This window comes from Tauraco erythrolophus, chromosome 4, assembly GCF_009769465.1.
Source record: "Tauraco erythrolophus isolate bTauEry1 chromosome 4, bTauEry1.pri, whole genome shotgun sequence".
NCBI lineage: Eukaryota > Metazoa > Chordata > Aves > Musophagiformes > Musophagidae > Tauraco > Tauraco erythrolophus.
The window spans coordinates 59,029,182-59,053,679 of record NC_141468.1 but is presented as its reverse complement, the minus strand read 5'-3'; the positions used below and the strand labels follow the sequence as shown (position 1 = coordinate 59,053,679).

The window sequence follows — 24,498 nt, the reverse complement described above, 5'->3', positions numbered from 1 at the left end:
GCCTGGTTGTAACCTCCAGTGTGTATCCCCTGATGCCAACCATGAGCACAAAAGAGGAAAATTGAGATTTGGGTCATGGACCTTAATTTCCTTTGGCCTATAGTTTGGGCTTGCTTCACAGGTGCAAAGCCCAGTTGTACTGCTGTCTTTCAGAGAAAATCTGAAAGCAACAGGCAGGAGATGGAGCGATAGAGAGAGCTGGATTTGCAGTGTGTGTGCGCTAGGTAACAGTACTGCTGTGTATTAGAGATGCAGGCAGTAGAGACCACTTTAGCTAGTGTGTGTGGGTTCCTCGGTCCATGAGGAGGGCTGCATGCCCCTCCAGGTGGGGAAGTTCTGATCTTGATATGATGCTGTGCTCAAGCAGAGGTACCAAGCCTTGCTTGGAAAAGGGATTGCTGGGAAAATCTGTACAGGTGGGAAAGCAGGGCTTCACAGCTTCCGTGGATAAGTTAAGATGGGAGTGGCATGCAACACCTTCCCAGCTGGGAACGGTGGTGAGAGGCATCAAAAATAAAAGGGCAAGGAGTCTCATTGCTCAGAGGGCACAGTGCGGGCAGTGGTGGGATGGGGCAATATCCACCTGCCTCTGTTCAGTTATTTAAGATTGGTGATAGTATCTGTTCTCCTTTCTCACTTTCCCCAGAAAGAAGAATCCATCAAGCAGCCAGAGTTCCGTTATGATGAATTTGGTTTCCGAGTTGATAAGGAAGGTAAAGTCAGTCCCATCCCTAACCTTTTCATTGTGTCTGGGTCCAGCCCTTCTCACGCTTTCAGGTGATTTTGCAGCTCTTCTGTGCTAGGTCTCATCTACCCACCCGTAATCATCTTTCTGTATCCTACCATTGCAATCAAGGGCTGTGCATTAGATGTGCTGGCCTTATGGGAGTCTGAAGCATAGAATGTGCAGCAGAGCCATTGCCATCCCCCTGTGCTTGTGCCGTGGGTAAATGAGAGAGGAAAATTAAGGGGAAGTTCTTATTTCCACTAGCAGCTGCATGCTGGGGAAGGACAACTTTCCCAGTTGGCAGTGGGGTTTCTGTCCTGGTTACTGTAAGCACCGGTAGCAGGCACAGTGACACGTGCTGTCTGTTGAAAAACTCGTGGCCAAGATGAGTGGCAGCAGTGTGTGTTCTGCCCAGCCTAGCAGCTTGGCAAACTGTTGGGGCAGAACCCACATCTTTCTTTTTCTGCAAGATATAGAAGCAGGAGACCAGATAGAAGGAGACATGGAGAGCTATTGCAGCTGTGCATTGAACTGCAACATCTGCCTGCCTTTGCAAAGAGGAAGAGAAAGGAGTAGGGAATGTAGGAATTGCTTTATATGCTCTGAGAGGACATTTACAGGGCTCAGGCCATATGATGCAAGGGCAGAAGTTGTTTGCATGTGTGCCCTGAGGCACCTTGAGTCGTAGAGTATCTTCTTTGAAGCAATGACCTGGCGATTTTCTTCAGCCAGAATATTTGATAGATTTGTGCATTATAAAATCAGCAGAAGGATTTGGGCTGCTTTGTTGGGATGTGTTATGTGATGAAGGACAGAGTGCCTTACATCAAACCTGTACTTGTGCTTAAGTATCTATTTCAGAAACCCGGCCTCAGGTTAAGGTGCTCTCTCATTGTGAATTTGGAAGTGTCCTTGCTAAAGCTTTTTTAGTGATTAAACATTCCCAATGTTAACATTTTGCACCTTGTTACTTGCATGAACATGCATGGTTGCCACCTCTGAGGCTTGCTGTGCCTTTGTCAGCCTGATTTACAGATCCTTACAAAACCCAGCAGGATGACCGCTGCCGGGGTCTTGTTTAATTCCAGCCACACTCTGCTCTATATCATGAGTAAGTAAAGACTAGAAGCCTGCCAACGGCTTCTTAAGTCTCAAGGCCCCAGTGCCTTTTGCTTATGACCGTAAAATTTGCTGCATGGAGAAGACAGTTAGAAACTATGCTTTGCCTTTCCGTGTTCTAGGTGGATGACGTGAATGTTTTTAATGTGCTTTCTTCATATGGCCTTCCTGCTCCCTGCCCTATCCTTGTTCCCTCTCTCACTTGTCTCCATTTCATTCTCGTCTCTTTGCTGAGGCAGATGGTGCTGAGCCAAACTCCAGCAAGCTCCTGGGAGTCCCACTGACGGAGGAGCCACAGCAGAGGCTCAAGTGGCAGGCTCATCTGGAATTCACACACAACCATGATGTGGGCGACCTCACCTGGGACAAAATTGAGGTCACCCTACCGCATTCAGACAAGCTGCGCTCCCTGGTGCTAGCTGGCATCCCGCACAGCATGAGGCCACAGGTGAGAGTGCTGCCTCTTCAGAGCAGACTCGCCTGCCTGGAGTAAGAGACAGTCGAGTGAGACTCTTGGTTGAGAGGGTGCCAGATTATGGCTCTCTGTGGCTGTCTTTGTGACTTTTCCTATCTCTGTTCACTCTGTCCCCCCAGCTGTGGATGCGCCTGTCAGGGGCCTTGCAGAAGAAGAGGAATTCAGAGATGTCATATCGGGATATCGTGAAAAACAGCTCTAATGATGAAACCATTGCTGCCAAACAGGTAGGAGGTACTGCCTAGTGCTGACTGGGCAGGAGGGAGTGGGGAGAAGGGTAAGATTTGCATGAGGATGAAGGGTTGTCTGCCTAATACCTGCAGCAGAGACAGTTGAGAGGACATGTGTGGTTGAATCCTGCTAAAGCTTAATCCTGTCGGGCATATTTCTTCTTTGTTTTGTTGGAATAACAACTGTGCAGCTCCCCTCCTTCCTAGGACAACAGGGAAGGGACTGGACCCATGCTACCTGCAGGCTAAAAGACTGATGCAGTGGCATCTCAGCAAACATCCTGATATTCATTGAGGGAAGTGAAGGGTGAAAGGCTGACAGATACACCTCTGTTGAGGTAGTGGCAGCTGCCTCCAAGGACTGTGTTTCTTCTCTCAAATACAAAGTCTCTAAACACCAACAAGACTGCTACCGAGTGTTTTCCCTCTTCCTCTGACCTCTCCTTTTGTGGGAGGAGGCAAAGGCCATGGCAAAAGAAATTGAGCTCTGCACGTGTTCACCTCTCACTAAGAAGCTAGGTTCAAAATGGTTGGAAAGAAGAACAACAGTGCCCAAGGGCACAACAGCCCTGTTGTGGGCTGTTCACCTCCAAGCCCTCTGTCACAGATGTGACCAAGTGGTTGGTTTCTTACTCGGATAGGTTTGTTGGAAAGCCTTGCTTGACATCCAAGCAGTTGAAATTCCCAACTAGTATGCCTGGTGTTCTCAATGGTGGAACCAGGGGCTCAGTTTAGGCAAGTACTTCTTGAGAGACATCAATTTACTGTCTGCACTGGCATTTTCCCAGATGTCAGTGAAGGCTGTTAAAAACTGACCTCAGATGCTTGGACACAACCATCTTCCATGCCTAAGGACTTACGCATGAGTGTGGGGAAGCAAGTTCTTTGAGGCGGGGGGCCATGGGGAAGTGCAGAGAGGAGAAGGCAATTGTTCAGGTGCTGCTAGCTGACCCTGTCCTTGCTTATGACTGTCTCTCAGATTGAAAAGGACTTGCTCCGCACGATGCCCAGCAATGCCTGCTTCTCCAACATGAACAGTATCGGGGTGCCACGGCTACGCAGGATACTACGGGGACTTGCCTGGCTCTACCCAGAGATTGGATATTGCCAAGGCACTGGCATGGTAACCTGCTTTCAGAGTGTCTTTATGATGGGGATTGTTTTGTCTGTGGTGGCTACACCGGGGCAAGTGATTTGAGGCAGTGCTGCCAGACACTATGGCCTTCAGACGAGCTGAAGGGAAATCCCTTCCACATGGAACGTTTTCCCTAGGGAAGGAAGAGCAGAGTAGCACTGTGCATCCAAAGATGCGGAAGAATTAGGTCTATCTGTTGGAGAGGGGCAGGCATTACACTGAGGAGAAATCACTTAAGTGGGAGACTGCAGGAGAGCTGCTGTGGAGGAAGGAAGATGTTGGTCACCTAGTTTCTGGTCCAGCTCTCCATGTGAAGAAGCGGAGAAAGAGTTCTGCTCCTCTTAGGACATGCAGTTCTTCTTTCTTCAAAATTCTAGGTGGCTGCCTCTTTGCTGCTCTTCTTGGAGGAGGAAGATGCCTTCTGGATGATGTGCGCTATCATTGAGGAACTGGTTCCTGCCTCCTACTTCAGCACCACCCTGATGGGCGTGCAGACTGACCAGCGTGTCCTGCGACAGCTCATCGTGCAGTACTTGCCCCGCCTGGACAAGCTGCTCCAGGAGCATGACATTGGTAAGTGTGCCCTAGGAGCCATAGCTTTTCTTGCCAGGGTGATGTGCAGGCAAAAATTTTTGTTCTTGTTTCACAAAGGGAGAGCAGCAGGGCTAGGAGCAAACCTCCTGGCTCTGGAGGCAGTGCGTGATCATCTTTGAGCTGGGAGGAGAGCACTTAGGAGAGTCCATCTTCACCGGCTGGCTGACTTCCCTTGTCATGTTTCTTTTCTGTGTCTTTATTCGCAGAGCTCTCCTTGATCACCTTGCACTGGTTCCTCACCTCTTTCGCTAGTGTTGTCCACATCAAGCTGCTGCTACGTATTTGGGACCTCTTCTTCTACCAGGGCTCTCTGGTGCTGTTTCAGCTCACTTTGGGCATGCTCAGTATGAAGGTAATTCCTGCCTCCTCTTCCTCCTTTATAGTACTTCGGTGTTTAATTCTGAGTTTTAAAAGCAAGAAGGTTTTGTATCCACTTCTTGTGTGTGGTTTGGGAGTGTGCTTGGGAAGATGACTTCCTGCCCTCCTCAGAACTAGGGCCTGTGAAGAACTTCCAAGACACTTCATAGGGTTCAGGGATCGCTGTTTCCCCTCCCTACTTTGTTTGTTCCCTCATAATTAAACCCCATCAGCTTTCCCCCCTCTATTCAGCCTGGATCCCAACCTGAGGGTCCATCTTACCTAAACCAAGATACTTCTTGATTTTGCACCATCTCTGAGCAGAGATGTAAAGCCGAGGTCGTGGTCTTCTGAGAGGCTTTTGATGGCACTGTTGAATGCTCCAAGAGTTTAATGTTGTCCTGACTACATTTGGTTTGGCTGACTTACATTTAACTGCCTAATCTTTTCCTTTTTATGCGAAAAATAATTCTGTGGTTCAGCTTACTGGGTGAAGGGCAAGGGTGAGCCTGGTGGAAGTAAGGGCAAGGTGGAGGACCATTTGACATGGTAGGTGCTGTATAGTTTGTGAGACCGGGCAGCTTCCATTCCCTTGTCCCCAGCAAGATCCCTGCTGTGCCCAGTCCTGGCGGTGGGTGCAGAATAGCTTCTGGTTTGTCTCCTTGCTGATTTGACTTCATTTCAATGATGGATGCTGTGATTCAAAAACATGCCAGCTAGAATTTTGGGGGCAGATCCCAGTGCAGTAGAGTAGTAAAAGATTCTGTTCCCCTCCCGTAGGTAGCTTGGACTCTTCCTACTGAAGTTTTTATGGAATTACCTAGTTGCACCTGCATTGTTTCTGGCCCAGGCTGTATACTAAATGTAAAATTGCATCTAGCAGCCCCAAGAGCATCGCTGTTATGCTCACTGTTCTGTGTGGCAAAATGACTGCATTGTTGCAGGAGGATGAGCTAATCCAGTCCGAGAACTCTGCCTCAATCTTCAACACGCTCTCAGACATCCCAAGTCAGATTAAAGACGCAGATGTGCTGCTGCGGGAAGCCATGCGTGTGGCGGGCTCGCTGACAGATGTGGCGGTGGAGACCCAGCGTCGCAAACACCTGGCCTACCTCATTGCTGACCAGGGGCAGCTGCTCAACTCCAGCACCACTGTCAACAATTTATCCAAAGTGAGTGCACAGAGTCCCATCTGCCTCTGCTGCTTTGTTTTAACCCTTCCGTTATGTGTTCCCTCCTGATTGCCCTTTGTGAGCAAGGGGTCCTCCTATCTGAGAGGGTTTTGGCTCCTGGACGACTGCGTCATCCAGTGGAAAAAAGGTATCGGGAAGTGCGGGGGAGGTCTGTACTAATGAAATGCTGCCAGATCTATCCTGGTTGATAAATCCCCAGGTGAAAGGGATATTGACATTGATTGTAATTCATTAATGAGAGTTATGATGGAAAGTGATGCATTTTGTTAATGGAAACTAAAAGAAACAACGTATGCTTTTGGCAGAATTTCCTTGGAGCATGCAGAGTAGGAACTGGAGTTAATCCATTAGTTAGAAACCGATACACTAAAATAACTCTGGAAGGTAGAGTCAGAAAACAGCAGCAGCCTTCGAGAAGCTGAATAAAAAATGCACCTGTGTTTCATCTTGGACTACAGTCTGCAGTTGTGGATGTAGTACCTCCTGTTTGTCAAGCCTGCGTGGAAGATTCTTGTCTGTGTGCTAATCACAAGACACTCTTGCAATTCTAAAATGTAACAGGCATCCACTTAGAAATTCGTATATAATTACGTGTAGAACTGCTTTTGGCAACAAGTAGAATTAGATCTAAAATTATTCACTCGAATCATGGTTGATTCTTGATCTTCAATTATGCTTTCATAATAATTGAGCTATAAATAACCCATTGCACGTGGAGCAGATCAAGCAGCAGAGCTGATTCATTGCATTAGAACTAGAATGCCTCCTGTTTAAAATTACCAGTTCACTTGCCTGCCCCTTCCAGTGGTAGCTGTCAGGACCCCTTGCCCAGAGCTGACTGGTGTGGAGGGTTGCTTTATTTTATTTTTGAAATCTCTGCTAATGTGCGTACTTTATTCTCTCTCCCTCAGATTGTGCGGCGCAGGACTCAGCGCAGGAAATCTGGCATCACCTCTCTGCTTTTTGGTAAGGACAATCCTGTGCCTTTCATGTGGCGTTGATGGATGTAGCAGCCTAGGAGGGAGGGGAGTGAGCAAAGCAGGGAAACACTGGGACAGAGAAAGAGGAGAGAAGGGAGCCAGAACTGAAGGATAAGAGGGAAAAAGGACAATTTTCTACTTGCTTGCTTTGGTCTGAGCTCAGAAAGTGAACTTTAGGTTAGATGGTTAGTCCTTGAATGGTGACTAACAGCAGGCTGCAGCACAGCCCAGCTGTTGGTCAGTGCAAGAAGGATATTACAAGTCAAACACATTTTCTGGCAGGCCATATGCAGTCCGTAGGCTGGATATTGTAGTCTCCTGATCTTACTCTGCTCAGTTCAGGAACATCTCTGAAGATATGAGACAGGGCAGGATGGTCCAGTGTATTCCCCATCAAAATTTATGAATGCAAACATCACTGATGTTCCCCCTTACTTACTCTGAGAGTTCGATGTTGTGAACACTTTTGAGTCTTAATTTTCTTTGCTTATGAGCTAAGCCAGCGTGTGTCCAGAAAGCACAGGGCCAGAATAGGTTTTGCATGGATTTAACAGTAACTTGCTTGTGTGACTCCCTTTCTGTTGAAAGCCTCACTGTCCTCACCTTCCTTGCAACTGGTTAGCTTTCTTGAAATTGCCACATCTCACCACAGCAGTTGTTTTTCTGGAGGAAGACAACATACTGAATTTACAGGGTTCAAGTAGTATTCCTGTTGTGGTTGAAATGGCCTGAATAAATCTAAAGTTGGGTTTTACTGATCTTTTCAGACGAGAGTTTTTCTGATGTTCTTCAGGAAGCTGTTATATTGTCACAGGCTTGCTTCAAGCACATACAGCATTACATATAAAAGTTCTGGTAGAAGGCAAATGAAGCTGTAAAGTCAAGCATGCAGAAGTGAAGAAATGCAGGAAAGTTGCTTGTGCAACCTGAACTCAGACCTCTTGTGTGCAATGTTATCATACAGTCAGTACAGACTGAACCAGTGGGGAACTTAGCTGACAAACGCGTCTTCCTTGTGTCTCTGATAGCCTCCTTGACCAAGTTTGAGTAGCTTTGTGAAAGTGATAGCAAGTTACACCCCACGCGCAAAGGTAGATTTTAAGTTCAAGCTTCAAAACGTCTCAATGGTAGAACTGAGATGATTGATAGTGTTTTCTCATTTTAGTGGGGTTTCGGTACAGTCGCTGTCACGGCTTTACTAATATTAATATTCTATTATCTACTAATCACTAATATTCCTAGTAATTAAAACATTGGTTAAAACAGAGAAGCTATCATCCTGCAGCAGATGACCAGAATGGAAAACTTAGCCCAAGTGAGGGGAAAGAAAGCTTGGATGTGATGAATTCACCTTATACTGGAAACTGTCAAACAACCTCAACTGTAAAGTCTGCTGCCTGTGATAGTTACTGGGTAGAACTGGTACATTGCCCTTGCCTGGGTGGGAGTAAGAACTTACCCAGAATTTAATTTCTCTTCCTTAGAGTGAATGGAGATTTACTAGTGACTTGGACAGGAGTCTTAGAATCACAGGAGCACTGTTTGGAAGGGACCTCTAGATGTCTGCAGTCCAACCTCTCCTGCTCAAAGCCAGACTCTTGCTCATGCTACATCAGGTCGGTCCAGGCTTTGTCTAGCTGAGGTTCGAGGAGTTGGATGAGTTTCTAATGAAGGAACAGAAAGAAGAAACAGCAAAATGTAGTTTGGCAGAGAACAAGATGTGCGTGTTGCCCTTTTCCTGAGGTTGCTCCTGATGAGCGTTGCAACAAGGAAATGCAGGAGAGCTAGTTGTCCTCTGCACAACTGTGCAGCTAGTCAGTCTTTGCAGGCTCAAAATAGAGGCTCCTCACACGTGGCCGATCCTGCACTGGTTTCCTGTTTTAGCAACATACGTGCAGGCATGGCAGGTGCAGTGGGGTGAAATCTGGTGGAAACCTCAGCTGCTTTCCTCTATATCATGTATATTCTAAGGTGGGAGGATGTGGAACTTGCTTCCCACATCTTCTGCTCGTGTTTGAGCGGGATGGATCTGAGTGTAAAGGGAGGAGCATGGTATTTCGTCCAGAAGGAACTAAATGATGACAGAAAAAAAAAAATCATTGATCTATGTAAATGAGGGCAGCCCACGGACCTAGTGTGGCTGTGGTTGGGTAGTTTCTTCTTTAGTCACATTCTGGTTTAGCAATGTGAATTTTCTGGGAATCCCCACCGTCTGCGTGATCATGTATCTATTTACAATCTTTGTATCTCTGAATCTGTAGTGAGGCTTCTTACATGCTCTATTTCCTACCCCTGGTCACTGAGGAGGAGGTTTTGTTAATTTTCGTTGCTTGGACTGGGAGTAAGTATGCCCTACAATTTTTCTAGTCCAGAAGCAAAGTTCAGTCTTCTCTTAAGCTCTGTGTGTCTGATTCTCTAATACTTAATTTAGCAAACAGAAAACAATTATAAAAATAATTTTAAATCTAATTTTGTGCTTCTATTTATGTTATTAAAATTTTAGTCTTTTTAATTAGGATCACTTGTGAGTAAAAGATACTTCTAATCACTTTTCGATAAGCAGAAGCTTCATGCGTACGTAGCTGTTGCAGCAGCTGCGTAGCTCGGGACACACTTTATTCATATTGGTTTCCGTAATGCTGTTGGAAGATGAGCAGAGTACTAATTAGCTAGGCAGTGATTTACTGGGGTCTTGCATAAAGGCTGTCTTTGTATAAAAATTGGAGTTCAGTGAAAAATATGTTGTTTTAAATGTTGATTTTGTTAATCGAGCTACCACATCTTCAGTTTATTAGAGAGAGAGCAAAAACAGATGTGTATGTATGCACTTTGAATGTAAAACAAACTGATTTTTTTTTAAGAAAAGAAGCAAATGGTTCATTGTTCCCAGACATCATGTTCTTAATTTTTAAGGCAATCAGATGCATTAACTGCCTAAAGAATCCATCCTATTAGGTATCTTTCTGCATAAATTAATAGAGATGGGTTGTCAAAACTGCTGGGGGAGTTAGTGACAGTTGAAAGATGCTTTGGTAACTTTTACTTTGTACTTAATGGCCATTTCTGAACACCCAAAACCTTTGAAATCTGGTGCTTAGGGAGGTTGAGGTCTTAAGTAGATGGGAGCTTTTCTCTCATGGCTCTGACTTCTAGACTGACGCAGGAAAGTGGGCTGTCTTGGTTTTTCAAATCTTTTTCAAGACTCAGTGGCAAATACGCTCTTCGCCTGTGAGGTACGAAAAATCAGAAGTAGTTCAACCAAAAACTGTTTCAGTTTCAGGAGAATTTCTGCTGAACAGAATTTTTGAAAGTTCCCTAGTTTTGTGTCCTACCATTCAGCTTTCTATATGCTGCGTAGATACTTCTCTAAAGTAATATCCAAGTACCTTGTTATACTGAGTTGTCCAGAAAGATCAAAAATGACATCTTCCAGTTCCATATGTGGTTTGAAATACCAGTTCCTTAAAATTTGAGACAGTCGAATTGGTATTGATTGCTTACATTATTGAATAGATTGGCAGTAAGTACCTGCCTTAGTGTAGGCACTTCTAATGTCAGGCTATTTTGATTTCTATAGAATCAGTGATTTCAAATGTTAACAAAAAAATAAATACCTCATACTTGTTTGCCTTCCCTTGTGCTGTGTGGGCTCTCCCAGGGGATGAAGATCTGGAGGCACTGAAAGCCAAGAACATCAAGCAGACAGAGCTGGTGGCTGACCTGCGTGAGGCCATTCTTCAGGTGGCACGGCACTTCCAGTGTGTGGATCCCAAGAACTGCAGCATTGTGAGTGGGAACAGCTGGATCTGCTCTGCTGTGTGCTCCAGGCATGAGTTTAGAGTGTCCATCACAGGACAGGGCTGTTCAAATGCTTCTGAAGTGTGTGGGCTTGAGGAAGAACACGCCAGGTAGAACGGGTGGAGGGTGAGGGTTGCTCATCCCATCTCTGGTGGAGGAGGGCTGCGCTGAGAGGTTGTCTGCCTGCTAGGAGAAGGAAAAGGTTTGGGAACAGAGGCATGCAAGCTTTGGCAGATCAGCTGGGAGTCATCTCTTGGTTTTCATTCACCTTTGCTCTTCATCCACATGCATGCTAGGATCTGACTCCAGACTACAGCATGGAGAGCCACCAGCGGGACCATGAGAACTATGTAGCCTGTTCCCGCAACCGACGACGACGAGCCAAGGCACTGCTGGACTTTGAGCGCCACGATGACGATGAGCTGGGCTTCCGCAAGAATGACATCATTACGGTGCGTCAGCCTGTGACACGGGGACCAGGACAAGACCATGCAGACCCAACTTGTTTGGGACACTGCACTGCCTCTTCTGCAGGGAAAGACAGGAGGAGATCAGCTCAGAGCCCAGTTAGGAGTCCAAGGGAAGCAGTTGGTGTTTCTGGGGGCTACCTGGGGATGAGGCAGTATGTTCCTGTGAATGTTACCTTGTGGGTCAATGCAGCCACAAAGTCCCTTTTCCTGGCTGCCACACAGCTCAGCAAAAGATTGATTTCGTCCAACCTGGGTCCTGGTTTAGCACTGCGCACTAAGCTGCAGTAAGACTGTAAAAGCATCCATTTGTGTTTTAGCTGTGGGTGTCCCATCTGAAATTGGGGAAAATAGGGATAGCATTGTGTTTGCAGTAGCTTTTTGTCCTTGAAGCCCTGGGTGACGTGAGAAGAGAACATTGGCAGAACAGTTGAGAAGAAAGCAGTTCCTCTTTGTGCATGCACAGATAGGCAGCTGTAGCCCTCTTGGCACTGCACTCTCTTCAACCAGTGTTCTCCACTCCCTGTTTTTCAGATCATTTCCCAGAAGGATGAGCACTGTTGGGTGGGAGAGCTGAATGGACTGAGAGGTGAGCGCAGGATGGGTTGCACTGGGGAGAGTGGGGCCAGATATGGAGCATCCATTCATCCACAGCAACTACTCTGGCATGTTTGCAGCAAAGGTTCTGCTGGTTACCCGGAGCATCTGCCAGGGACAAGGGAAATGTTAAAGCAGGGTATGAGAGCAGTGGTGCAGCTACCTGGTCACATCTTGCAAACAGCAAGTTTAGCCTCCATCCTCCTGGCACAGGGCGGCTGGGTGCATGTCATCTTTGCTGCTTGTGGGCAGTGTGCTGCAATTGGCTTCCTCTTGCAGTTACCTTAATTCTTGTGATACTGAGGCTGCTTCTTCCTTCTTCGGGGTTGGGCCGTAGGAACTTGTATTTATTCTCAGCTTCCACTGGGCTCTGGTCTTGTCTGTGTTGGGGTTTCTCAGTGTCTCTGTGAGGCTCACCTCTCTGTCCACTCTTTGTAGGTTGGTTTCCTGCAAAATTTGTGGAGATCTTGGATGAGCGGAGCAAAGAGGTAATTAAACAAAAAAAACACACAACAAAAAAAAACAACCTCGCATAAAAAGAGAGTCATGTCATAGCTGAAAAAAATAGTCCAAAAGGGCCATGTATTTCCCTCCTTGAGCCTCTTCACTCTCTGGCTGTTGAGCACTTAGTGATGTGATCAGGCAGCTTATCTTCCCAAACCTGTTTGCTCAGCTTCCTCATGCTGACTGAGTGGAGAGTGAGGGCCCAGAGGGCTGCAGGGGGTGGCTGAGCGTGATGCCTGGCCTTGCAAGGCCCCTAGAGACGAGCTCCAGGAAAGCTGAGAAAGCAGCAGGATCCTGTGGGCAGTGTCTCTGCCTGCTCCCACCTGCCTCTGCTCTCTTCCTCCTTTGAGGCTGTGCTTGTGGATCCTGCACTTGCTTTCCCATGACCACAGTGGATTCTCCCAGAGCAGCTGTGCCCGAGGGGGCACTCTATCTCAGTTTCTCTCACAACCAGCCGTGGTGAGATGCCACCTATTTAGAGCAGATACCTCAATATGGCCCCAAGACTGGGGTCATGGATAGAAGACAAATGTCATCCACTGTTGGCCTAGGCAATTTGCAGGGGAAGTGCAGAATCTTCCTCTCCTCCTCTGCATTTGGAGAGTGAGGAAGGGCTCAGAGCCTGACCTGAGACCCCAAGAGAAGCCCCTAGAGAGATGTCACTATTGACATCTCACTTGCTTTCTCACTCCCTTCTGAGGGCTGGTTCCTGAGGTGCAGATCACCTCTCTGTGTATAAACACACTCTGTACTCCTGAGCAGTTCTCCTCCCAACTGTGGATATAGAGAGGATCCCGCACATCCTGATTTTGGAATACCCTTCATGCTAACGGCATGTTAGGGTGCTACCTCAGAGTGGTGTACCAGCTGACCTGGCATTTCCCATCTACCCCCATTTGCTTTGACTTTTAGCAGCTTACAGAATCCCAGAGACCCTCAGAGCAAGTCCTTCTTCTTGCCTTAGCTCAGCTGGCATCACTCCAAACCGCAGCAGTTCCTACATGCTGAACGCTGCCAGGATGGTGCTGGGGTCACCTCTGTGGTCTCCTGAGGAGCACCTAGGCACAAAGGTCATGGTGTCCCAGCAAATCCCAGGGGAGAAGCACTGAACATGGTGCCTTATGCAAGAGCCAGGAAGAGCATAAGGGGTTAAGGGTGGGGCGACTGGTGGGCATCTGGGAGGGGAAGAGGTGTCAGCAGAGAAGCTGTAGGTGAGCAGACCACCTCTGCGCTCTGCCCCTTCACCAGTATGCTGAGAGCTGGCTCTTCGTGTTCCTCAGTACTCCATCGCTGGAGATGACTCAGTCACAGAAGGGGTGACGGACTTGGTGCGAGGGACCCTGTGTCCAGCCTTGAAGTCTATATTTGAGCATGGATTGAAGAAGCCATCTCTGCTAGGGGGGCCCTGCCATCCCTGGCTGTTCATTGAAGAGGTGGGATGTCTCAGTTCCCTTCATGGGGTGGTGTTGCCAGAGGGCTGGGGTGAGGGGGCCGTAGGGCAGAATATACTGATCATCCTTCTGCCCTACTAGGCTGCAAGCCGGGAAGTGGAACGGGACTTTGACTCTGTGTATTCTCGTCTTGTGCTCTGCAAGACTTACAGGTAAGGTGGCCTTATTCATACGAAGCAGCTGGCTCTGTGCCCTGCTCCTGCGTGCTCATCAAACTGCTGCTGCTCTCTGCCTTGGGAAGGGTCATGGTCTGCCCTATCTTCCTGTCAGTGTGGTGTCAGCAGGCTGCTATGCCTGTGCTGACTTTGGGCTGGCAGTGGCTCTTGCCCCCTTCCTTGCGCTTGTGTGTTTGCTTCTGGAGCTGTATCTTGCTCTCTCATGGCTGCAGGATCACCTGTGGACTCAGCAGTAGCAAGAGAGCTGTTGGGGTATGGAGGGGGAAAGGTCTGCTGGTGTGTGGTGTGGCTCCGGAGCTATCTAGCTCTCTGCCATGATCTTTGCAGGCTTGATGAAGACGGCAAAGTCCTCACTCCAGAGGAGCTGCTTTACCGGGTGAGTGCTGCCCCAGCCCAGCCAGAGCCCAGCTCCTAATGTGGGGAAGTTTCCCATGAAGGCTGCCGGAGGGTGATGTCCCTCCCTAGGTAGATGCTCGAGAGTCTCCCAGACCTTCCCTGATGGGAAGGAGTAGAAACACCAGGTGCCTGGGGAAAGGCAGAAGGTGAAGCCATCGGGAAGGCTCGGCCCCTGTGATGCTAGCACATGGCACTGGGTGAGGGTGAGGAGCTCTGGGTGGGGCAGTATTTGGCTGTGTTTCTGAAGTGGCTGCCCAGCTCAGCCTTAAGGCTAAGCTGAGAAGGTTGTAACCATATCTTCCCATCCTGCAGGCAGTTCAGGGAGTGAACATGACACACGATGCTGCACATGCACAGATGGACGTGAAGCTTCGTTCCCTCATCTGCGTTGGACTCAAGTGAGTCATCCAGTCCTGATACCCTAGGCATTGTGGGTTCGAGGAGCTTGAGAGGGGGCAGGGCAGGCTCAAGGGCAGCAGTTGTTTCCGTCTACCTTAGGCCACAGGGTCTTTTTCCCCTCTCACTGCAGCCACTGTGAGTGGGACCTGTTCCTTTCTTATTCACCATGCTGACCTGCCTCCTGGCTGGAAGAAGCAGCTCTCATTGCATGAAGTGGCTCATAGGAGTTTACTGGGATATCTTGTTCCCACTGGGCACAGGATGGCAGGCTGGGATCAGGGCTTGAGCTGAAAATAGACTACCCCAAATAGATGGGGCTTCTTTCCCCAACTTCAGCAAAGTAACATTGTCTCCACTGCATCGCTGTAGTGAGCAGGTGCTGCATTTGTGGCTGGAGGTGCTGTGCTCAAGCCTGCAGACCGTGGAGAAGTGGTTCCATCCCTGGTCATTCCTGCGCAGTCCCGGCTGGGTGCAGATCAAATGTGAGCTGAGGTGAGTCTGTCCCCCTGGGCCTTGCCAAGGTCTGGAATGGATTTCCTCCTCCCCTGCAGGAGGTGACCCTCACTATGGCTGGCCTTGGACCCTCTCCAGCGAGTAGCAGCGTGCTCAGACATCCCCACTGCAGAGATTTCCTTCTGTGTGCTGAGGCAGCAGCAACTGTCTAGACAGTTTAATGTGATGCACTGTGCCTGCCTGATCAAGAGCAGAGCCTGGCTCCTGGGGAGCTGTTGTGACAAGCAGGCAGCCTCTGCCTGCCAGCAGCCTCCTGTTGTGCCCTGCACCTACTCTCTGGTGGTGCATTTTCCAACCCCTGCTCTCCAGGTCCCCTGCCAGCCACCCTCGAGTCCAAGCAGAGAAAAGGGAATGTGCTAGGGAGGCAGTCTGGCTGTCGCTGGCCAGGAAGGAGTCACTCACCGACTGACCCCTGGTTAGGGGAGGGAGCGGTGTCGGGCTGAAGGCTGCTGAGCTGGCACAAAGCACACCGCTCGGAGCCCAGGGCAGACAACACCCACACTGGGTGCTCCTGGCCCTCCTGCGCTCTGCAAACCCACATCCACTCCCAGGGAGCTGCAGAACAAACCCCCCACACACACCACCACCACTCCAGCCCTGTTGCTGGTGCTGTCCTGCAGGAATTGGCTTTCATCCGTGCTACCCACTTGCCTCTGGCCCCAGTGGAAGCGTCTGTAGCCAGGAGCAGGCCTGTGTGTACACACCTTGGGGTGCCCTGCTCTCCTTGTGCTGCTGCTGAATGGGAGGAAGGGATCCCCCTCCACCTCTGTGCTGCAGTGTCATGCAGCTGCTTTGTCACAGCACAGCCAAATGACCAAGTGGTACTGGTTCATGGCTGAGCCCGGGTTTGCGGGGAGCAGGAGCGGAGGCTTATGCCATATTTCTCCCAGCCAGCTTCCTGCGGAGGGCCTCAGCTCCCTCACTGCTGCGGGACTTTTCCCTGAGCCTGAAAGACTGACGAGCTTGTTGCCAGGAGGTCTGAGCTCTGCATCCCTGAGCTGGTCCAGCGAGGGAGCCCCATGTGCCATCTCCATGTGGCACTTGTGTGGAGGGTCAGACACTTCTCTTACTCTGGGGAAAGAGAGAGAAGGGGATGTGGAAACTCTGAGGTGCTACTGGCAGGAGTCTGCTTTCTGGAGAGGAACCTGCAACCCCTCCATTGCCAGCTCTGTGCAGTCCTCAGCCACGAGTCTCTGCTGTCCAGCAGAGCCGGGGGCTGCCCGTGCCTCCCTGCGCTGCTGTGTCGGGCTCTGTAGGGGTTGCACTTCAGTCACATCTTCAGGCTTCTCTTCCCAGCCTGGACCTGGTGGGATGTGAGGCCCAAAAAGGAGGGGGGAAACAGAACATGAGTGACCAGTGCTGCCCTTTCAACACCAACAAACGAGGATTTCCATCCTTGAAAGCTTAGCGGTGTGCTGGGGCGAGCTGAGGAGCCAGCGCAGTCATGTGCCTGGGGGCAGCAGCTGTGGGCACAGGCTGGGGTGTGTTACCATTGCTGTCTTCTATTGCAGAGTCCTCTGCAAATTTGCCTTCAGCCTCTCTCAGGACTGGGAGCTGCCAATAAAGAGGGAGGTGAGTAGGTGGCATCTTTCATTCTCTCCCTCAGCTTCGCTTACTGCCTCCCTCTTCCGGCTTTGTGCTCCAGCCCATCCTCTGCCTCATCTTGAGCTGGCACCAGCGGCTGTGGATGGGGCTGCTTTCCCCGCCAGGGCAGGTTGTGGGTGGGAGCTGCGTGGCAGTTCTGGCAGCAGGTGCTGCCTGCCCCTGCCCGGCTGGGGCAGAGGGAAGTGGCAGGCTGTTCCTTCCCCGGTGCTCTCCAAACCACAGGGCCTCTCCCTGTTTCAGCTGCGCAGAGGTGGAAAGTGCAGAAGGCTGCTCTGTCTGGCTGCCCGAAACCTCAGTGCGCTTGGGCTCTGCCCGCAGACACAACCTGCCCTTTTCTGGGTGTGGTGTGCTGACCTGGGTCTCTGTGTCATCCCACAGGAGAAGGAGAAGAAGCCGCTGAAGGAAGGGGTGCAGGACATGCTTGTGAAACACCATCTCTTCAGCTGGGACATAGATGGGTGACCTCCACTCCACCCCATCCTGGGGAACCTTCTCAATGGCGCACACTCTTCTTCCCTACTCCCATCATGTCTCACCCCCTGCCCTCCCCCACCCCACCCACTTTTATCTGTGACAAAATCCCCCTCGGGGAAGCTGCCGGGCCAGCTGGGACAGATGGCGGCAGGGCCGAGAGGCTGAGCTGCAGACTCAAGGGAGATGATGGTCAAGGGTGATGCTGCAAAGGGACAAGTGTGCTCAGGCCACAGAAACAAGTGCCCCCTCCCAGCCTTCCCCATCTCTACCACCCCCATCTTCTGCTTGCCTCAGCCCTGCCTCCCTCTACCCCCGGTGCCCGGGGGAGAGCCTGACCTGCAGCCCCCCGTGCGCTGCCCCAGGGGACGGCGGCTGCGCAGGTGTGCGAGCGTGTCTGCTGCCGTAGCTGTGGGGAGGAGGCAGCGCTCGTGGGGCGGCTTTGGTCCGTGAAGGCTGGTGCTGGTGGCAGGTGGCACTGCGGGTGCAAGTGGAATGGGCTGGTGAGAGACTCATTGCTGTACGGAGCAGGGATGGCACATCCCCCCATGCCAGCCAGAGGCGTGCCTCTGGCGGGGAGAGGGGTGGCAAAACCTGAAGCACTCGGACAAGTTCCTCTGACCTGGAGCCGGGGCTGAGAAGGGGGAACTGGCATCAGCCTCATCCCACCTCCCTGGCACTGGTGTGTGGGGCGTTGACAAGAGGTGCCCGACTGCACCAGCTTGTTACCACTGTAACAGCCGTAGGGGGTGGGCCTTGTCTCCTCTGAGAGCAGACAAAAACCACCTCTTGCCTAAACAAGTGTTTCATGGTGTCATTTTAGCCTCTAGATTATTTTTACTGTTAACCAAAAAGCTGTAAATTAACTCTAGGAAGGTGTATATTTTGGCACTGTCGTAGCTCAGGACGGGGTTCAGGTTGGAGCTGGCTCAGGGAGACTAACTGGTCCTGCTGGCCCCGCGGTGGCCGCGGGTCAGGAGTGGAGAATTGCTGCTTTGTGGTGGTGGCTCTGGATTTGGAGTCTGTGACTTTCTACTGAAAGCGCTTGTCTGTGAGCACAAACTACTCATGAAATGACACTAGATTCTTACTTTATTTGGCGGGTTTGTAAATAAACTGCATCTGGGGAGACTGCTGGGCTTTGGCTTTGGTTTTTGACAGGGCCAGGATTAGATTTAATTCTGCCTTTCCGCCACCTGAGAATTACGACCCCATTCCTAGCGCCAGGCTGGGATCTGTGCTCAGCCTGTGCTGGCACCGCGTGGGCGACTCCCCGGCCGTGTGCCAGCCGGGGCAGGAGCAGGTGTGCTGCCAGCAGTGGCAGCCCTGCATCACCTCTCTGCTGCCAGCCCTCCCGGAACCCCAGCTCCGCAGTGGAGGCCCCGAAAAACAAGACACACTCAAAGTGAAGGGATGTAGGGACATGGCAAGGGGAGGGCCCTCAGCAGCGGGAGAGGGGATGGCAGAAAGCAGGGCTGGGTGGTGGTGGACAGCAGTGTGGTCCACACCTTAACGAGCTTCTCCAGAAAAAAGCAGGTGGAGTCCCTTCTGCAAAGTGGCACAGTGACAGGGCATAGGCCCTGGGAGAACCATGTCCAGAAGCCCAGGCTCATGGGAGGGTGGAAGTTGCAGCGTATTTACTGATGTGAAAATTAGTCAAAGAAAATTCAGTCAAAGTAATTCCAGCTTGGCATCTGGCTGAGGAAAGCTGCAGTGTCATCTCACCACCGAAACAGCGGAGGTCCAGACCAGCCTATGAGGCTGGGGGAGGCTGCAAAAGCTGCCTGTGCTTCTCCTGCTGTTAGGCCTACTTCTGGTTGCAGGGTAGGTAATTTCCTTACACAAAGGGACTTTCCCTGCAGCCAAGAAGGGATGAGGCACCACCACTCAAGCTTCCTTTTTTCAGGTTTGAGACAGACCCAGAGGGATCACCCACCCTGAGCTGGAAAAGGCAGAGTGGCCCCAAGCCCTCCCACCAGCAGAGCCAGAGAAATTTTTGAGCACGTGGCTGTTTGGATTTTTTTTAATAAAATGGATTTTTTTTTTTCAAATATTTGTAACTGAAAAAATAATTCAATTTAAAGATCCGTTCTCCCCCCTGTTAACTTGTCACTTTTATCCTTTTCCAGTTGAATACTTGCTCTGGATCAGATGCCCCAACACCATCCGTCTCAGATGGTGCCAATCGCCCCTCGCCGTTTGCTGCATAGTGGAAGGGAGAGCGCGTGCTAGTCAAATACACATTACAAACAAGTAGTGGTTACAGCAGAAAGATTCAGGAGTACATTCAAGGTAGAGGCAGAACATTAGACTTCGTTTTTTTCCCCAATGGGTGCAAAAATGTATGTCCAGGAGAATACCTCTTCTGACAAAGAACTATTGAACTATTATTCAAACAAATAATAGTAAGAAAGCAGAGAACTGTGCTAGCCTGCACTGGGCACTGCTTGGGGAAAAGACTTTCTAAAATATCCTGGGATGAGGCACCATCTTCCCCTCTGCCCCTGCGCATAGGCTCGCTCTCCTGGCACAAGCCCCTTGTGCAGAGGGGCTCTGGCAGGTTAGCTGGTTCCTCAGGAGGTGAGGCTTATGGTTGTGTACCATCCGGGGAAGGGCTAAACCAGTAGCAGGCATTGGCATCTCTCTGCCGCAAACGGGGGTGCCTGGCCCAGCACAAGGCACTGTGACTGGGTCAGGCCAGGACTGCAAGTGGAGTGTTCCCACCTTCCTCTAGGAGCTCACTGCACTTAGATAATTTCATTCTTTTTTTTACTGGTTGCAGCTCGGTAATTATTTGTACAAAAGAAATCACACAGCTGGTTTTGGTGGGGGGGGCTATGGGTCACTGTGGGCTAAAAGAAGCTGATTCTGCTTGTCAAACAGGCAGCCTCACTTTTTCCCTTTAGCATTTGCAAGATCCTCCCATCCTCCAACTACTTGCAGCCAAAGCCACCACTTGCCTCCGTGCCCACCTGGTCCCATGGCTGGGCAGCCGCCCTGGGGGCAGCTCTGTAAGGCAATAACTAATGCACTTGCTGCTTCCAGTACACTCGGCATAACCACCAAAATGGAGAGGGGCTGCACTGGGAGGGTTTGGGGCGTGTCCACCAGTCCCAGTAATTCTGATTTTTAGGACATGACACTGTAACTTGGGCAACAGAAAGCAGATGGGGTGGTGGGGAAGGGAGTAGCCTCTCACTCCATCCAACCCGGACACTGAGGGAGGCAGGTAAGAGGCTCTGACTTCCTTACAACTGGAAAGAGGGAAGGGGCAGAAAGGAAGGAAGCTGCCAGCAGGCTCCCCCTGCAAATGACTAAGAAAGTGGCTCCCCATGCAGTCAACAAGCAAATAGGGCTCAGGAAAGCAGGAGTTTCTCCCAGCTGCAAAACAGGTGTGACCTCCCCAGCTGGTTGTCATGTTAGTGGCTGATGGCGAGCACATTGTGCAGGGCTGGCATTCACCTGCCCTGCCATGGAGCCGAGGTACCCGCACCCCTGCGGCAAGGCTGCTGCCTGAGAAGAGCAAAAGGGAAGGGGAGGGGCGCAGTGTGTGCCCACCCACACCTACCCACCCCCCCCCCAGCAGGCAGCACTGCAGCCCTGCGCAGGGGAAAGGTGGGGACAACGCCCTCAAGGAGGTATTAACAGGATGGCAGTTTATCCTTCTGTTGCCTCAGCAGGGTCAGCACCTTAGTGGGTATGTTTTAAAAAGCCACTGCCTCCCGCAGCCCGAGCAGCCTGGAGCCAGCTCAGGGCCAAAGCAGGGATGACTGTGCAGAAAGGCGGCCGCCTGGGGCACAGCTCGGCCGAGTCTCACCTGGTAAATACACAGTGGTGTGTTGCTGCTAACAAACACAGGAATTTAAAAGTGACGGGAGTAACAGCACAGGAGGAAGCCACAGGCCTGCGTTTCCAATGCACAACCCTGCACAAGGAACAGCATCGTCCTGGCTCTGGCGGCATGGGCGCTCAGCTACCGCCTTGCCAGTCAGCACCCACCCCAAAGCAACAGCCTGGGGCCCTGCCGGCACAGGCTGTCTGGACACAGGACAGCAGTTGACAGCAGCCATTTGCTTCTGCCTTTTATCCCATAGGCCTGGAGAGCAGGAAGAGCAGAGCTCAGCTGCCCGTTACTTGCTTTCAGGCTCCCACGTCGCCCCAGGAAGGCACCCTCAGTCACACTACTGCACCAAGACCTGTGTTGTGCAGTTTGCAGTGTCACTTCCCCCTCCTTGCCTGCTGGGTCTGCCATCCCCAGCTTCTCCTTTCCCCTGCGGCACCAGCTCGAGGGAGGCAACAGCACTGCTGAAGGCAGGAAACAGATTGCACGTGGCCCCTAATGATATGTTTGCTCATTGCTGCCTGTGCCCCAGGACACACGGACACCTCCTTGTCCCCAGCACGGGCTGACAGCCTTGCTCACCTGGGGATGTCCTGAGTGCTGTGGAAGCCGGGGACAAGAGGGGTGTGCCTGAAGGCTACAGACTCCAGGCACAGCCAGAGGTCTGCGTCAGCGAAGGACAGATTTAACATGTAAGGACCTGGATTTTAGCACCTTAAAAATCTGTTTTGCAGCCCAAAGCGAGCGAAGCAAGCAGGCAGGCCTCTGCCAAGCTCAGCATTATTTGGGAAACCAGCTCAGATGTTACCAGGTTGATGGGGAACCCTGGTTCCCTTTGGCTACGGTTGGAAAAGGTGCCTGTTCTGCCCGGCTTCTCCCAGCCCTGTAGCAGATCAGATCCTCCCTAACAGACAGCAGGTGGGTCGCAGGGCAGGCCTTCAGGCTCCTGGGCAGCACTCCCACCTTTGTGTCCTGCTCTGGAGATAGAAGGGGCTTTTGCAACCGTTTAAACCAACCGCCAGGGGAGTGCAGCCCCCTTTATTTGCCAATCCCAGCAAGGCACAGCATGCTGCTTCTGGAAAGGGTTAACACCCAGTCGTGCTCTGTCCTGCTGCGAGGCATGAGGGAACTCATGCCTGGCAGCACTGCGCTGCCATCGCTGCTCCTGCCTGGAGGAAGAGGGGCTGCTGGCTCCCTTCTCACCCGAGCTGGGTCAGGCTGCACTGAGGTGGCAGGAGGCCACCAACCTTGGAGCTCCTGCAGCCTCTTCTTTCCTCCCCCAGCAGCAGTGACTCAAGCAGCGGGTCTGACTTTGCCACCACTGCCAGCTTCCTGCACGAGAGACACTGTTGGGGGAGGAGTACACATACTAGGAGCTCGTTTCCTTTTTTTTTTTTTTTTTTTTTTTTTAGGTGACTGGCCTCTTCCCCCTGCATGCCTGTGCCCTCCCACTCCCATTCCCTCAGTCTCTGCTCACAGAGTTACAAGCAAGAATCCCAGTGCAGCTGCAGATCGTGTCCATCAAGGAAGTCTGTGGAAAAGAGGCTGGGAGCTGCCGTGCTAAGGGGAGCCAGGCTCATGACGGGCCACCCCGGCAGCTCCAGCCAGTCCATGCTGTCCAAGGTAGACTCAGCCAGATCCAGGGCTCTGCCCCCTGATGGCTCGTGAGCAAAGTGCAATTCCGAGGTGTCCATAGGTGAAGGTGGGTGGTCCAGGATGGCCGAGCTGCTCAGCATCTCACTGTGGAGGTCATCAATCAGGGACAGGGGCTCCGGCCCATCCTGGCCTGCTGTCAGCAGTGGGAGGCCAGTGCTGCTCTCCAGGAAGTCCTCCAGCCGGCCCACGAGCACCGGCTGCCACAAGGACACTGGCACCACCAGCTCTGAGGATTGCTGGCTGCTGGGCGGTGAGGGGCAGGCTGGGGCTACAGGTGGTTCTTTCCCAGCTGGGGACGACTGATCCTTGAAGTCAGCAGAAATTTCTGTACAGGGAACAACCGGGCAGGCCAGGGTGAGGAAAAGCTTGGCTGAACACTGGAAGGACCCCTCCCACCCACCAGGGCAACAGGGACTCCTCCAAACTGAGCCATCACTGACCACCAGCTGGGATAAGGAAACTCATCCTGTACCCACTTGGCTGGCTATGGGGAGTTTTCAACCCACCTCTGGGGAACTCAAGCTCTGACTGTATCTCAGAAGACATGTGGCCAGATCTGATGCAGCAGAGCTACCAAGAAGCTTTGTATTGTACTAATGCCTGACTGACATCTCCCTCAGTGCCTTAAATGACTACTGCCAATGCTAAAAGCACTAGCAGGGATGCAGGAGCAAAGACCTGGGCCACAAGAGACTCTCCTCTCAGCACTCCATAATCCCCAGGCTCAAACCCAAAGACTATGGGAAATGCTGGCTTTGTCTGCTTACCTCCACTTTCAATGAGAATGTCAAACAGGTCGTCCATCTGCTGGCTGGAACAGCCGTTCTCCTGGGGAGAGGAGTGCAGGATTAGCTTCCTATTCACCAGGGGAGCTTCTACTTCCATCAACACCCTTGGCTGCTGGCTCTGCTCCCTCACCCCAGGGATGGGGCTGCTATCTGGTGAGAATGAGCACACAGAGGCATGGCACCAGAACCCTCTGTAACTCCAAGCTGTTACTGGGCGGGAAGGTACAGTCAGCAACTGTTGTACTAACACTCAGCAAGCAGTGAGTGGCTTGGGATCTTTACCTGTGGTTTAGGATCTGCCTCAAACACCTCAGAGGGAATTCAGCTAGGAAGGCACAGTTAGAAGGGGATGTTGTGTCTCCATGCTCTTACTACTGGCCCAGCTCAGGAATCTACGCAGATTTACAATGGCAACTTTTCACCTGCTCTCCAAGGAAACCAGGGAGAAGAACTGCTCTCACCTGGGCCTTTGGCTGTTGCTTCATGGCCTCTTCATAGCCTGGTGGCTCTTTCATTGGGACCGACGGAACAGGGAGAGGAGGTGGAGGAGTTCCAAAAAGCGACGTGTGCTGTGGCTGCTCCAGGTCCATCTGGGGTGGGGAAGGGGCAGCAGGAGAGCCAGGCTGCGATGAGAGCTGTTTAGAACAAAGGCAGAAAGAGTGATCGGGGGAAGCCCGTATCAACTCCTGTCTCGTGGCTGCTTTGAGAGACCATCACCCCCTCTCTTGGTGGGCGCTGCACAGAGGTCTGCACTGCTCTGCTCCCAGCAGCCTGGCTTCTTCCATGTACTCTGTGCACTATGCCCTGCCTGCAGGGGAGGAAGACAGATTTCCCCTCCAACTCACAGCTGGAAATCTTTTGCTGATTTTTCTAAAGCTTAAGTAACCACACCACAAACCACCACCAGACTGCTCCTGGATGGGGAGAGCCTCATCTGTCCAAGCGGGGGATTCCTCTGGGACTTTGGAGAGAGAGGGCACTTACCTTCTGTTCAGCCTACTCTGTGCAATGTATCCAGGACCCATC

General features: G+C 51.3%; 2 protein-coding genes across 4 annotated transcripts in view; one reads left to right on the top strand and one right to left on the bottom strand.

Annotated features, from left to right (window-relative positions):
* The first annotated feature begins 683 nt into the window (after positions 1–683).
* SGSM3 (small G protein signaling modulator 3) lies at positions 684–17,178 on the top strand. Of its 3 annotated transcripts, none has more exons than XM_086610177.1 (19): positions 684–713; positions 2,148–2,294; positions 2,441–2,548; positions 3,531–3,674; positions 4,064–4,259; positions 4,487–4,632; positions 5,582–5,809; positions 6,742–6,796; positions 10,469–10,596; positions 10,905–11,060; positions 11,610–11,664; positions 12,111–12,160; positions 13,535–13,609; positions 13,709–13,779; positions 14,131–14,179; positions 14,512–14,597; positions 14,968–15,090; positions 16,623–16,683; positions 17,101–17,178. In XM_086610177.1, exons 1-19 carry the CDS (start codon positions 684–686, stop codon positions 17,176–17,178), a joined length of 1,986 nt encoding a protein of 661 aa, XP_086466303.1. The 3 variants fall into 3 exon arrangements, with proteins under 3 accessions (XP_086466303.1, XP_086466302.1, XP_086466301.1); XM_086610176.1 differs by having other exon boundaries at positions 13,457–13,609; XM_086610175.1 differs by having other exon boundaries at positions 13,457–13,609; positions 14,935–15,090.
* A 4,843-nt stretch (positions 17,179–22,021) lies between these two features.
* MRTFA (myocardin related transcription factor A) overlaps positions 22,022–24,498 on the bottom strand; it is an 88,290-nt gene continuing 85,813 nt past the window's right edge. Inside the window, 3 exon segments of the mRNA XM_086610174.1 lie at positions 22,022–23,009; positions 23,452–23,512; positions 23,934–24,107. Coding sequence (XP_086466300.1) covers positions 22,510–23,009; positions 23,452–23,512; positions 23,934–24,107 — 735 coding nt within the window. The 3' untranslated portion in view covers positions 22,022–22,509.

Excerpts from the sequence above, each read along its gene's own strand:
- SGSM3 (XM_086610175.1), top strand. The coding sequence starts at position 684 with ATGAATTTGGTTTCCGAGTTGATAAGGAAG. Across the intron at positions 714-2,147 it reads TTTCCGAGTTGATAAGGAAG|AGGCTCAAGTGGCAGGCTCA; the intron begins GTAAAGTCAGTC and ends GAGCCACAGCAG. Across the intron at positions 4,260-4,486 it reads GCTCCAGGAGCATGACATTG|AGCTCTCCTTGATCACCTTG; the intron begins GTAAGTGTGCCC and ends CTTTATTCGCAG.